A 13,499-nucleotide genomic window follows, 5' to 3' on the forward strand; every position below is an offset into this window, starting at 1 on the left:
TTGGTTACTCCTTTGCTAAATCAATTTCCCTATAATGAGGAATAGGCTTACAAGGTTATTTAATAGGTTGACAAGACAAAGGAGATTAGGAAACGGGAATATGTGGTCAGGTAGTTTTATGTTGATAAAGGAGAGGGATGGGAAAGGGAAATTATACAGGTGCGAATTAGACTTTGTAGAATGTGGTCTCCTAGAAAGACAGATATGGGTGTTTCAACATCAAAGTCTGGAGACAACAATTGGAGCCAGCTCTGAGGTTTGGGGTGGGATTACGGTTAAGATTACTCTCTTTTTTTTTTTTGTTCCTGTGAGGCTTGGAGTTGAACGACCAGAGAGGAGTGTGTCTCATCACTAGCTTTTGCCTTTGCAGCCTAAACTATCCTGTTGGGCAAAGTAAAAAAGAAAGAAATGAAAATTGCTGTGAAAGGTTCGGATACTCAAGATAATCATTAAATGCAGCTTGTATGGGAGGTGTGAGTGCTGTAAAGCCACAGATGGCTGCCAAAGTATCATTTCATACCAGGTATTTTCCTTTGATGTTCCTGTGACGCTTAACAGGAATGTTTCCCTGCATGCCTATTTTATTTCCCAGGCAAAACAAAACAAAACAACTGTAAGGGATCATTCTGGACTGAATGAGGGGGAACTTTTTTTTTTAACTACATTATATAATAATTGAAAACAGAGGAGTGTAGATGGGTATAGACGCTGCACACATAGAGCAGGTCTGGGTCAGGCGAGTAGGATGGGAGGGAGGGTAAGCTCTCTCACTGCCAAAGCAGCCAGCAAAAGAGCAAGAAGAGAAGGAAACCACACATCAGCCAGGCACGGTTAAATCCCTAAGGTTCCCTGGGAAATTTCCTCCGTCGAGCGAAGGTGGTAGCAATGTTGCAGTTTATCCGTAGCTCAGCGTACTATTGCTGCACGAGGGACAGAGCCGCTCAACCTTGCAGCTTCTGCCTCTGAAGGGTCCCACTTGCCCAGATTAAATAACATTTTCAGCACCACGGACAGAGATTCGCCGACCTGAGTGACAAGCATGGAGCTCGCTGAGCCTGCCGTTCAACCTTGGACTCCAGACATCTAGAGGGGAAAGGATCCCACGCCTCGGATGATAAATGTAAGATGGGGGATGCTTTTCTATAAGGCATAGGGGATGGGTCTGTGCTGCTGTCGCTTTTTAAGGTGAAATGCAACTTGAATCAGTTTTTAATTATTGCCCAAGGAAATATTTCCTGGTGCCTTCTAAAGTGCAAATTCTCTCTCTCATAAAGGAATCTTGTGAGCCCTTTGTCTGAATGAAACCTAACTTTGTGTAGATTAACAATGCAGATTTATTCTCAATAGAACACAAAAGGGTAATTTGACACTTCTTAGCAACGTCTGGTTGTTTCCTTGCTTCTTCAATGTGGGCTTTTACTTCTAAAATAAAATCAGTGCTAGGTACACTGGTTAAGGAGAGATGATGTAGTGCTATCCATAACCTTAGGGCTGGAGAAAAGTGCAGTTCTGTAGATCTTATTTTAATTGTATTTCCTTCAAAGTTTTGGAAAAGGAAATTGTTAGTTAATTAATCTGATGTTGACTAGTAAAAACGGGTTTACAGAAACATTTATTGTGAATATTAAGGATATTTAGAGAGGCTGATATAATGCCAAAATTATGCTGCCATCTACTGGAAAAACATAATTCCTGTGACTATTATAAAAAAAGTAAAATGTTTGAATAAACACTATTTGATAGTTTGCAAACTTGGAGGATTTTCAGGGGGAAATATATTTTCCAAGTCCAGTTTCACACAGAACTCAGTTTCTGTAGATTTAGCATTACTTTCAGGAAGTCTTACTATAGCAGCTTAATTAAAATTGGTCACTTGGGGGGACAAAGGGAATTGTTACATTAGCTTCAATGTTAAAGAAGACAAGACTCTACATTTTCAACAAAAAATAATAATCCTAGTAGTATAGATAGTATTTTGCAATATGTTTAAATGAGTAGTTTAAATTCCGTATCTGGGTTCTTTCTTATTCTCAGTTCTAAATTTTAAAACTGGAATTTAATTTTAAAAAACTTTCAAAAAATTAGCAGATGGGTAAGATTTGAAATGACAGGAAAATAAAAACAAATGATCCAACTGAAATAATTTATCTTGGAATTTCTATATAAAGCTTGGATCTCAAATAGGATCCATTTATGAAAACCTAAGATCAAGTCTTACGCTGTCAGAGCACATCATTAATTAAACCAAGGAGGAGAGCAAAGCAAACTGAAATAAATGGGCAGCTATAACCTTCAATGAAATGAGGCAGAAATCTTCGAAGAGTTGCAATAGTTTGCACAGGAACAAGAATTGCTTGAACAATGGCTTCTGGATATTGCTATTTGTATAGCATTTCAGAATAACAACATACTGCTAAGTTGATACTACTATTTTTGTTAGTGGGGCTCATGCAGTACATGAATCCACCTACACCCTGGAAGTAATAGAATGTGCACAGTTACAGAGTGGAAAGCACCTTATATGCTTACATGGTTATTCATGGCAAATTATGAAGGCCTATAGCAAAGTGCTGTTGACTCTGCACCCACAACTCATTGGCATGATGATAACTTAATAGCAGTAAGTGTCTGAAAGCTTCAGTTCCAAATGATATCTCTTATAAAAATCAAGGGCAAATGAAAGAGCATGTAAAAGTGATGCATAATAGTAGTCAGGATAATTCTCTATTGATTCAATGTACAATGTGAATCCTAATCATGTGGTTTTTGAAGGCTTCATTGTAAAGAGTGGAAGGCTTAAAAAGGGGAAAGGGGTATGAAGAACAGAAAGTTGCTCTCAAATAGTTTATGGGGAATAAGGCCAGGTGTAACATGAACAAGCTCAAAGATGCTTCTCAACTAGGGTTGAAGCATGAAGTAAAACCTCAGTTATTCATTGCCGAAGAATGAGAATAAGTATCTGCCAGGCAAACTGTAGGTAGGCCAAAAAAGGGGAGGACTGAAATGAAATTAATGGGTTTCTGATAGCAAGTATGACAAAGATTAATTTGTGAATCTTATCTTATTTCCTATGTACATAGACTTTGGTGAATATCCATCAGTGACATTTGTGCAAGGACTGATGAGTCCTGCAAAGTCAATGAATATGAAACAGCCACATATTTGCTACTGGCTTTCTTCCAAAATTCCTGTGCTTTCATTGGAGGCATTGCTTCACAAGTGAAGGAGGCCCAAGCAAAGTTATCATGATGGACTACTTTAAATAGACATATATGCCTATGTTCTTCATGATGGATAATTGCTAGACAAATGAAACAGGACGTACATTGTTCTGCAGGATTTACTGATAAGCTGACCCTAGGCCCAATTGCCAATATTTGTGTGCATGTCTGAAAGTACTTACACTGAATCGTATTCCTAGAAGCTATACAATATTGGATGTACAAGAGTTAGAATGGCTGTTGAGACACCTGGAAGGCAATGGGCTAGGTTGCTAGAATGCTTGGCAGCCTTGTTCTTCTCTCTTCTCTCCATACCATTTTCACTCACCACCACATACATGCACATTTCTCTCCCCCCTCCCTCCCATATTTCTACCTCCACACAACTGTGTCCCTGGGATCTCTTGGGGCTAGTCCATGAGGACCTATTTAATAGAAACTGAATGATATTTGACATTGCAGTGCAATGACAAGAGCTATGATACTTGTGTGCAAATTATACATTTTCGGTGAAAAAATAAGTACCAATGTGCTGCTTTTTGCTTTTGTGGATATGTAAGCTCCTTGGGTTCTGTGTGAAGCAGAGAAATGTAGAATTTACATTTTTTCACTCTTTTGCACATACATCAGCAGAAGGGACAACCAAAAATCATGATTTTGTCCCACATGCATACAGGTTTGGCCTACATGCTGGTCAATGCAATATCCCTTTTACTACTACACTCTTTTCTTTTTTAAAATAGTTGCGCCGTGTCTCTGAGACACTCTAGGAAATGAAGATGGTGGCAGTAACAGCAGGGGGTTGGTGGACTGATGGAGAAAGCAGGGCAGGAGCAGCAGAGCTGAAAAAGTGGCGCAGCACATTCCCTCCCCCCACCCCCAAAAAGGGACCCTTGTATAGAGATGGGTTCCCTTAGTCATTTTCAAGAAGTGTCAGTGATCAGTGATGGAGATCTAATATACAACAGGCCAATCTGGATCATGTGCTTTGGGTCTCTTTCAAAATCCCATCATTTTGGCAACAAGCAGAAGGGGAAGATAAACCAACCCCTATAAGCTGATCTTGCTATCACCTTATTCTAAGATTATATTCATGCAGTTTTGGTCCATGCAAAATGATGGTGAAAAAGGGAACTCTGGAGGTGCTTTGTGGCCAAACAATCTATAGTTTTTAGAGTTCTTGAAGTGTAAATAAGTTTCATCAATAAAGAAGTGACTGGACATCAGGTTGGACAACAAAAATGAAAAATTATATACACTAGGCATGAAACTTTGGTTATGCATGATCAGATCTGGAACAAATATTTAGAATAAGTGGCATGTGGTGGAAACAAACACATGTCTGCTCAGAAACAATCCCTGTTGAGTCCAACCAAGGAAGTATGTAGAGTCCCTGTTCATTTCCCTCTTTTATTTTCATTTAATAGGTTTAGGGATAAGGATTAGCATAGCATCTATGATCTTACTTCATATTTATAATTGTTTTAGTATGCTATCAATTTGAAAACTAATTAGATTTAAAAATTGCTAAAGATGATTAGTTCATTCAGGTATAAAAAAAATTATTGGGGGAATTATGCACATGCAAATGTCATTGAAATCAGTTGGTCAAAGGCATGCATAATTTGGCACAATATTGTAGTCTGTATATGCTAACTTTACATCTATGGATGTGGCTTCTCTGTAGGAGAATAGGAGATGAACATGAACACTCAGAATGGATTAACAGTCAATCCCTCTTCCTAGGGAACTCTGGGAATTGTAGTTCCGGGAGGGGAATGGGGTCTCCTCACAGCACCCTTAATAAACTACAACTCCCATGATTCTTAGGTGAAGCCATGGCAATTTAAAGTGGTGTCATAGTGCTTTAAATGGATGGTGTGAATGTGGTCTAACTTAAGTCTTCGATTTCAATTGGTCTGTTCTTAGTAGAACTAACGCTGAATATAGCCCTATGATCTCTTCACATGGAAACTGCTCACTTGTGAATAACTTTGACCTAAAGGTAAAGGGACCCCTGACCATTAAGTCCAGTCGTGACCAACTCTGGGGTTGCGGCGCTCATCTCGCTTTATTGGCTGAGGGAGCCGGCGTACAGCTTCCGGGTCATGTGGCCAGCAGGACTAAGCCACTTCTGGCGAACCAGAGCAGCGCATGGAAACGCCGTTTACCTTCCCGCTGGAGCGGTACCTATTTATCTACTTGCACTTTGATGTGCTTTCGAACTGTTAGGCTGGCAGGAGCAGGGACTGAGCAACGGGAGCTCACCCTGTCGCGGGGATTCGAACCGCCGATCTTCTGATCGGCAAGTCCTAGGCTCTGTGGTTTAACCCACAGCGCCACCCACGTCCCAACTTTGACCTAGGCGAAGCTAATAAAAAAAGTCAGATTATAATCAATGGGCTTTATGATCCTATGCAGCAAGGGAGATTCACATCTTGTGTGAAAGACTGTACATTGTGACTGCTATGTAGTCCTCAGTGTACCTGAGAAATGGAGCTGATATTATTCTAGCAACAAAATATGACTAGAGCAGGATTGGGAGAGTACTGTTTATCACAATATTGTTCACCAGTGCCATCAAATGTCAATACACCATTCCTAGAAAAGTACCCTATCTTAATTGCTGTGTCTGATGAGATTGATCACTAGCAGCCTTCATAAAATATGCAAATACAGTGTAATTTAAATGCAAAGCACCATTAAACAAAAATGTTAAGATAGGTGCAATCAAGTCACAATTAGTTGTTTTTTTAAAAGAATGCATCATGCTCACTCTATACATATGATTAGTTCCCAAACGAGGGCAAAGCAAGAACTTAAAAACAAAAAAACATAATAGCATGCAGATCTCCTGTCACTGACTTTACAGTTTGCCCTGTTAATCTCCAGTCATAATTCAAAGGCAATATTTTAATAGAACATGAATTGATGGCTAAACATTATGCCTGGAAGTGTTCAAAGTTAAGAAAATCATTTTCTTTTGAAGGCTCCCCCCCCCCCCTTAGCTAGAGCTGGAGCCATAATTCATTCATCTCTGTAGTTGGGCTACACTACATACTGTGATAGCATAAATCTTTGCATGTTTTCGTGGAGTCAGCAGGGAGTCCCATAGCATCCAATGGGATTTAATCACCTGTGTGTTTTGGTCAGGTTTTCAGCCTCAATGTTCAATTTCAATAACAATTTTCTTGAATTATTTTAGCTTCATGTTGCCTTACCACACTAAGGCGACATATGTTTTGTATGGCAAATGCTTAGAAATGTAAGGAAGAACTGTAGAAAAATAAATAAATGTGGTAAATATCACAGCTATGTACCAGGCATGTGGCACCGTGTGAGTGTATAAGCAGTGAAGTCAGAGAGAAAGGCAATGCATTACATAATCTTCTGTATATACCTGCCAAATTGAGATGACATTTTATGCATTCCATGAAGTTGAGTCTAGTCCAGAAAGCTTTATACCTTATTCTTATGTTGAAGAAGTGGATCTTTTTTATTTTTTACAATAAAGGCAATATTCATTTGTGGCTAGTCTTTTTATGGGGTCACATGCTGGCTGTCAGTGGAGCAAAAGTCAGGAATAAGGCGAAGCCAAAACCAAAAATGGCTGGCTTCATCCCATTTCTCTCTCTTTTTGCCTTCTCCGTCTTTCTTTTCACCCAGCAAAAAGTGAAAAGTGATAAGCAATTGCAAGATGGTGGACTTGGTCCTTATTGACTTATTTTTACCATAACTTTTGCTTGTCTGCTTTTCCCCACTTCATTTCAGTCAAACTTTTTCTCAGCTCCCATGAAAGTCACCTATTTAAGAAATTACCCCTTTGACAGGATGGTTTCCATACATTCTGCTCCAGCAATCTCCTTGTTTGGGATCATATGTAGATTTCTCCCTAAGCTCTGGGGCTGTCATTTGCTTTTCTATGTAGTTCCCAACAACCAGAGCTTCCCACATGTCTGCAGCCACACAAAATAAGCCTGCAACCTTATTCAGGTCCTGTGTACCTTCTCATTGCAGGAGGTCCAGGAGGACCTTGTCACTGAGTCCCTTGCTGAAGTCTGGGCCCTTGGCACTTGCCCAGCCATGCTGGTTCTTGGCTCCAGCTCTCTTCAAGTCCACACCTGGCCATTGTTTCATTAAAAGCTCACCACCACTTTTACTCCTCATCATTCAGTTAGGTCTCTTTTGAATCTGTTTGGCTTTGTTGTTCATCCTTTGTGATTTGGAAAGCTACAGAAATGTTCTAAACAGCCAACTCATCTGACAAGTAATTGGAACTGAGCCTCCCAATGCTTTGAAAAAGTTAGCCATAAATATTGGCATTCAATTCTCAATGGGAAATGGCTGTGCTGATGGCAAAAATAAATTTCGCTGCTATCAAATTCCTCCCTCCCTACCCCTCCCACCTCTGTTGACCTGGTTTAACAATAAATGTGATTATGGAAAGTAATTAATATGTCTGGACCCTTTGGGGGTGGGTGCTGAGCACACCTACTTGTTTATATCTCTTTGACACTGTCTACAATGGACCAGACCATAAGTTAGACTTGCCATACGTCAGGAAAATTCCTGACATGTCCTGGTTTTCGGGTGTAAAAATGGTGTCAGGGCTAATTTTGCTGAATAGTCAAAATGTCAGGAAAAAACCCAGATGTATGGTAATTAACTATTCTATCAGCTTCCAGGGAGCTGTGTGTCTGAAATAATCCCATAGCACAAGATAGATATTCTAAACCATCCTGGTTGTGGTTTGTTCTTGGTTTTTTAAAGAATTAAATTACATCAAGTGTTTAGGAGTAAATAATTCCCTTTTTCCTAGACATCAAACCTGTGATCCTATGGTCACTGGGAGGGCATCCCAGAGGCTGTAAGATCCCCTGACATGCTCCAGTAATTTAGGACAAAGTACTTCAGCCTCAGAACTGGTTTGGTTTATTTCTCTCCCACTTGAATTAATCAGAGGAAAAGGTGTGTGTGTGTGTGTGTGTGTGTGTGTGTGTGTGTGTGTGTGTGTTTAAAAAGGAACAGGAGGTCTCAGTCTTACCCAACTTCATCTCTGCTCTACCAGCATGGACCTAGCATGACACAGAGAAGAGGTAGCTCATTCATATTTGGTTCTCTACCCGCTTTCCTCTGATAGATAGAGGAAAAATAAATACTAAAATAATATAAAGCAGGTATTTTCTCTCATTAGCAATAGAATTTCACCTGATGATTACTATTGCAATTCTAGGATTCCACTGGAGCTACCTAGCCATTTATCATCTAAATCACACTTGAGCACTAAGTGAACACCTGCATTTTGATGTGATGTTTCAGAGATCCCTAGGGATTCTCCAGGAAGGAAATCTTCTTAATAGGTGACCTTTGGCAATCTTTGGTTTTAAATTGTGACATGAGATCTCAGTGGAGAATATACGTTCAGATGTAGGAATCTATTAAGGAGATTAATGACTTCAGAGAAGCGACGTGGCTTATATATAACTATTACAGTTTCAGTTTTCAAACAATATATTGTAAAACTGCTGAGAACCTGGAAAAGAATGTTGCCATGAATTATTGAATCTTGTGCCCTTCTTTCATCAGTACTTAATTGCCCCTGGAATGATTCCAAGTAGTATTGAATTATTGACCATACAATTTACTGTGGTGAATTCCACTTTGCGTGAGCCTTTGAAGGTGTCATCCAAAATGCAAACATTATTTTTGACTTTATTGAGCTCTGAATCCAAATCCCAAGTTTCTATGTAATTAAAGTGTGCTGTGATAGTAAAATTCTGCTTAAAAAGGAAAATCTAAGTGAAACAAACCCAGATATATGCCTGATCTTTTAATGGCTACTTCATAACTTTGGATGATGCAGCAACAATCAAATCTGTACTTCACCCTATAAGTATGACCAATATTCATTACAGGTCAATATATTAAGATCTAGGTAAATCCTTTTAAAACATGCCATGTTGACAAGCATTTGTGTGCCTGCTTTCGAAGAAACTTTATGATTTAAAATAATGGATATGATCTAGTTGAAGTTAAGCTCAAACCAGATGTTACTTCAATTGCATAGTTAGTAGTTACAACATGGAATTATTATTTTTATTTTAAAGTTGGACAGGGTGGACCATTTTTCACAGGAATTGTAGTACTTGAGGTGGAGAGGTTTAACACAGCCTTCCTTAACTGCTCTCAAAAATATCCCACCGTCCCCCAGAAATTAACCTTAAATGAAATCTCCAATTGGTGCCAACTAAACTAATTCTACTTTCAGTCTCAGAAACCTTTAAGTTCCTTGGGTTGCGCCCAGCTTAGAGTAGACCCACTGAAATGAATAGACCTAAGTTATGCCCGTTAATTCCAAGGGGTTTATTCTGACTATGACAAACATGTGTTTCAATAGCAGAGTTAAGTACCTAAGACTTTCTGCTTGACTCTTTTATGGATATCAATGGGAAATAAAAGTCAGATCAAGCACAAGGTAATCAGTAGATGGATCGACAGACAGACAGCATTCGCCTTTTAGAAATCCACTATATTCTGTTCTTTCCCTCCCAGGCTTGAAAAACCACATATCTGAAAATCATGCATCGACGGCACACCACCCTCCGGGAGAAAGGGCGGAGGCAGGCCACCCGAGGCCCAGCCTACATGTTCAATGAGAAAGGCACCAGCTTGACACCTGAGGAAGAGCGCTTCTTGGATTCAGCAGAATATGGGAACATCCCGGTGGTACGGAAAATGCTGGAGGAATCCAAAACTTTGAACTTCAACTGTGTTGATTACATGGGACAAAATGCTCTGCAGCTGGCAGTGGGCAATGAACACCTGGAAGTCACTGAACTCCTTCTGAAGAAGGAGAATCTGGCTCGCGTTGGGGATGCACTCTTGTTAGCCATCAGCAAAGGATATGTGCGTATTGTGGAAGCAATATTGAACCACCCGGCCTTTGCACAAGGACAACGTCTCACTCTCAGCCCCCTCGAGCAAGAGCTACGAGACGATGATTTTTACGCTTATGATGAAGATGGAACGCGCTTTTCCCATGACATTACTCCTATCATACTTGCTGCTCATTGCCAGGAATATGAAATTGTTCATATATTGCTACTGAAAGGGGCACGGATAGAAAGGCCCCACGACTACTTCTGTAAGTGCAATGAATGCTTTGAGAAGCAAAGGAAAGATTCATTCAGTCATTCGCGATCGAGGATGAATGCCTACAAAGGATTAGCAAGTGCTGCTTATTTGGCTCTTTCTAGTGAAGACCCTGTTCTTACCGCTTTAGAGCTAAGCAACGAACTGGCAAGACTAGCCAACATTGAGACAGAATTTAAGGTAATACAAGATGAAAATCTTTTCTCCCCCTCCAACACACATACACACACACACACACACACACACACACACACGTAATGATATCAGAGAGTTTACAAAGAAAATGTAAGACCGAACTAAACTACCGTATTTTTCCATGTATAAGACTAGGTCCCCCCCAAAAAAATTTGGGGGTGTCTTATACATGGATAGATCCTCCCCTGTTTTCTTAAATTGGAGTCTCCAAAATTAAAGGGCATCTTATACATGGGGGCGTCTTATAGACGGAAAAATACCGTATATGTTAAATGTATGTTTTTAAAATGTCTGCATTTTGTTTTTCAAATTGCAGCCATGATGTTGGGGGGTGGATTAGGGTCAGAACCATGGTAGGCAGGGGAGGGAAATGATCTGTTCCTCACGTGCTGAGATCCCAGTGAAAATCCCTCCCCAAACAGCTCTTCATCCTTAGAAGAGAGCTGCTATTAATGTCGAAGTGGCAAATTCAGAGGGGTGTAGGACGACACCATGGAGGGAAGGGGTTAAAATTATTTTCATACACACATGCACACACGCACACACTATGGTTGCATCTCTGCTTGGGCTCTTGCAGCTTCTATTAGATCAACAAAAAATGTGACACCTTAAATGCATACACACATTTAAGGTATCTCCTGGTCTGACCATTTGAGAAAGCACATGTATCAATGACTGGCAGGACTCCAAGGAATGTGTGGCAGAGGCAGCGGGGTCAGAGGCTGGTCCAGGGGAAGCGGGTAGTGATTTTTGCAGTTTTGTGCCTCTTGAAAGGCAGCAGCCAGGGCTGGAGGAATGGGAAGAGTCTGAGCAGTCAGTGACAGAAGAGGAGGTGCAGGACACAAGGCTGGGGCTGGAGGACAGGGAAAAGTTGTAGCAGCTGGAGACAAGGGAAGAAGGGCAGGATACACCAGAAGTGGATGAAGAGATGCACCTGAGGGGGTGTGTGGAACCCCATCCATCCCTTTCCCTGCTGTCCCCCAGGACCAGGAGGGGCTTAAAGAGAAAGGCCCAGCAGCAACTTCCATGCTGGTTGCTTGCGTGCATCCCATCAGATGAAGGTACTTAAGTTTGGACAGAGGCATGGTCAAGCTGTTGCCCCAGAAGTCCAGCTTGGAGCACAAGCCTGGTGAGGGGATGCCATCTATTTAGTTGTTGGAAGTGTGTGTGTTCCATGCATCTTAAGAGCTACCATAAATGTGCACTTTGTCAATAAAGAATTAAGCTACCAGCTATTTGTCCTCCCCGGGCTCAGCTGGCTCAGGATAACATTCTAGAAGTTGTTATAAAGAAATCTTATTTCAGACTAGATTGATGGTTTTAGATGTATGGATGAAAGAAACATGAATCAATTTGATTTGGGTCACTCATGTAACAATGATCACCAGAATGTGGAAACGAGAACCCTTCTTGGTTCTGCTTGGCAGGTTGTTAGAATCTGTGGATGATTCCATTCCATACCAGCTTTGCCTACGCTTAAAATCATGGCTCTGTTCCATCCTATAATTTTGGCCAGGGACCAATGGATGAGGCCTATGCATTTCAAAATGTAAATGGAAAAAGTATCTCCCCCTTCCCTATTAGAACCCAACGTATTTTCACATTTAAACCAAGTCCTGAAAAGCTAGTTTCAAACATAGTATCTCAAATCTTACTGGAAAAGTCATTGATGTTATTCATGCTTCTGTTAAGAAGGGTAGAGTTCTAGCTATGGTTTCTTGGAGGGTGCTTGAAATGGTCATAGTATGATGCTTAATCCCCATTGATCTAGTATCCTGTTCCCAAATGTCTGTCTTTGGGAATGTAGTCGTTTCAGTTTCAGAAGTACCATGATGCCATACCTTCCAAGCTCTCTATCAGTTTTGCTTTTGGGTTTCTGAGAGACTGTGCACACTCCAGCCCTTCCATTCAATGGGTACATTGGCTCTGGTGATACCTGGAATCAGGTACCATCAATAGGTTGCCCTCTGTAGGTATCAGAAATCCTACAGTCATGGTGCGTACTACTTAGTTCCTTCACCCGCTTTTCCCTGCCACTGAAATTCACCTGCTGCCTTTAAACAAACAAGCAGAAAACCCTGATATGGTTCCTCTGCACATTAAGTCTTTGCAGAAGTGTTTGAGGCCGGGAGAACAGCTCTGAAAAAGAAAAGAAAAAGCCCTTTCTTTTTTGAGTGTGTCAAGATGTCAGCACAACTGATGGATTGGTTCCAACCTCTGTGACTTCAGTACCTGGGAGTTTGGAAGGAAGGGGGATAAGACAGAAAATGGTCCTGACCACTGCTAGAGGCAAGAATCAATATGACAGCTGTACTGCCTTCATTTTGAAAAGGAAACCACCAAGTATCTAGAATTGTTAATTGAAGTAGGAATAGCATTTGCTTTGAATGCACCCATATTTCTGTTAGCATGGCTCTGGCTGCCAGAGGTGTTTTAAAGATTAATAATCAATCCAGATAAGAAATGAGTTTCAGAAAGTGTGTAATCATCAGAAACAGGGGTCTGAACTGCAATGAATTCTACAGTTATATGTAGTGGACATGTTGATTGCTCGTAGGGAAAATAACAGTAAAATATATTATGCAATAGACATTCACCTCAAATTAGATATTGATTACCCAGCCATGTTTCTTCTAATGAGCATAGGTGTTAATCCCATCAATACTTAATTGAGAAATCAGTATTTGATTCTGTGTAGGATTTCCAACTAGAACTATTTCCATGAATACTATTGCTCTTTATTTATTTCTAATATTTTATATATTATTAATAATATATTAACAATCATATTATTAACCATTACTATATTTATTATTAATACTTTATTTGTTTAGTAATATATTACTCACTGCCAAAATACACTTCTAAACATTTTTTTAAAAAAACACCAACTGCGCAAAATTATTGAAATACATAATAATTAAAATATAC

The 13,499-nt window shown here is 40.1% G+C and overlaps 1 protein-coding gene across 2 annotated transcripts in view; it reads left to right on the forward strand.

Moving 5' to 3' along the window:
* The first annotated feature begins 792 nt into the window (after window positions 1-792).
* Window positions 793-13,499, forward strand: part of TRPC7 (transient receptor potential cation channel subfamily C member 7) — a 107,408-nt gene continuing 94,701 nt past the window's right edge. For both annotated transcript variants that reach the window (XM_081185553.1, XM_081185554.1), the window contains exons 1-2: window positions 793-1,120; window positions 9,774-10,553. In XM_081185553.1, the coding sequence (XP_081041679.1) occupies window positions 9,801-10,553 (753 nt within the window). In that variant the 5' untranslated portion in view covers window positions 793-1,120; window positions 9,774-9,800. The remainder of the gene's footprint in view (window positions 1,121-9,773; window positions 10,554-13,499) is intronic.

The sequence above is a fragment of the Podarcis bocagei genome (genome assembly GCF_964188305.1).
Source record: "Podarcis bocagei genome assembly, chromosome: 2".
In the NCBI taxonomy this organism is placed as follows: domain Eukaryota; kingdom Metazoa; phylum Chordata; class Lepidosauria; order Squamata; family Lacertidae; genus Podarcis; species Podarcis bocagei.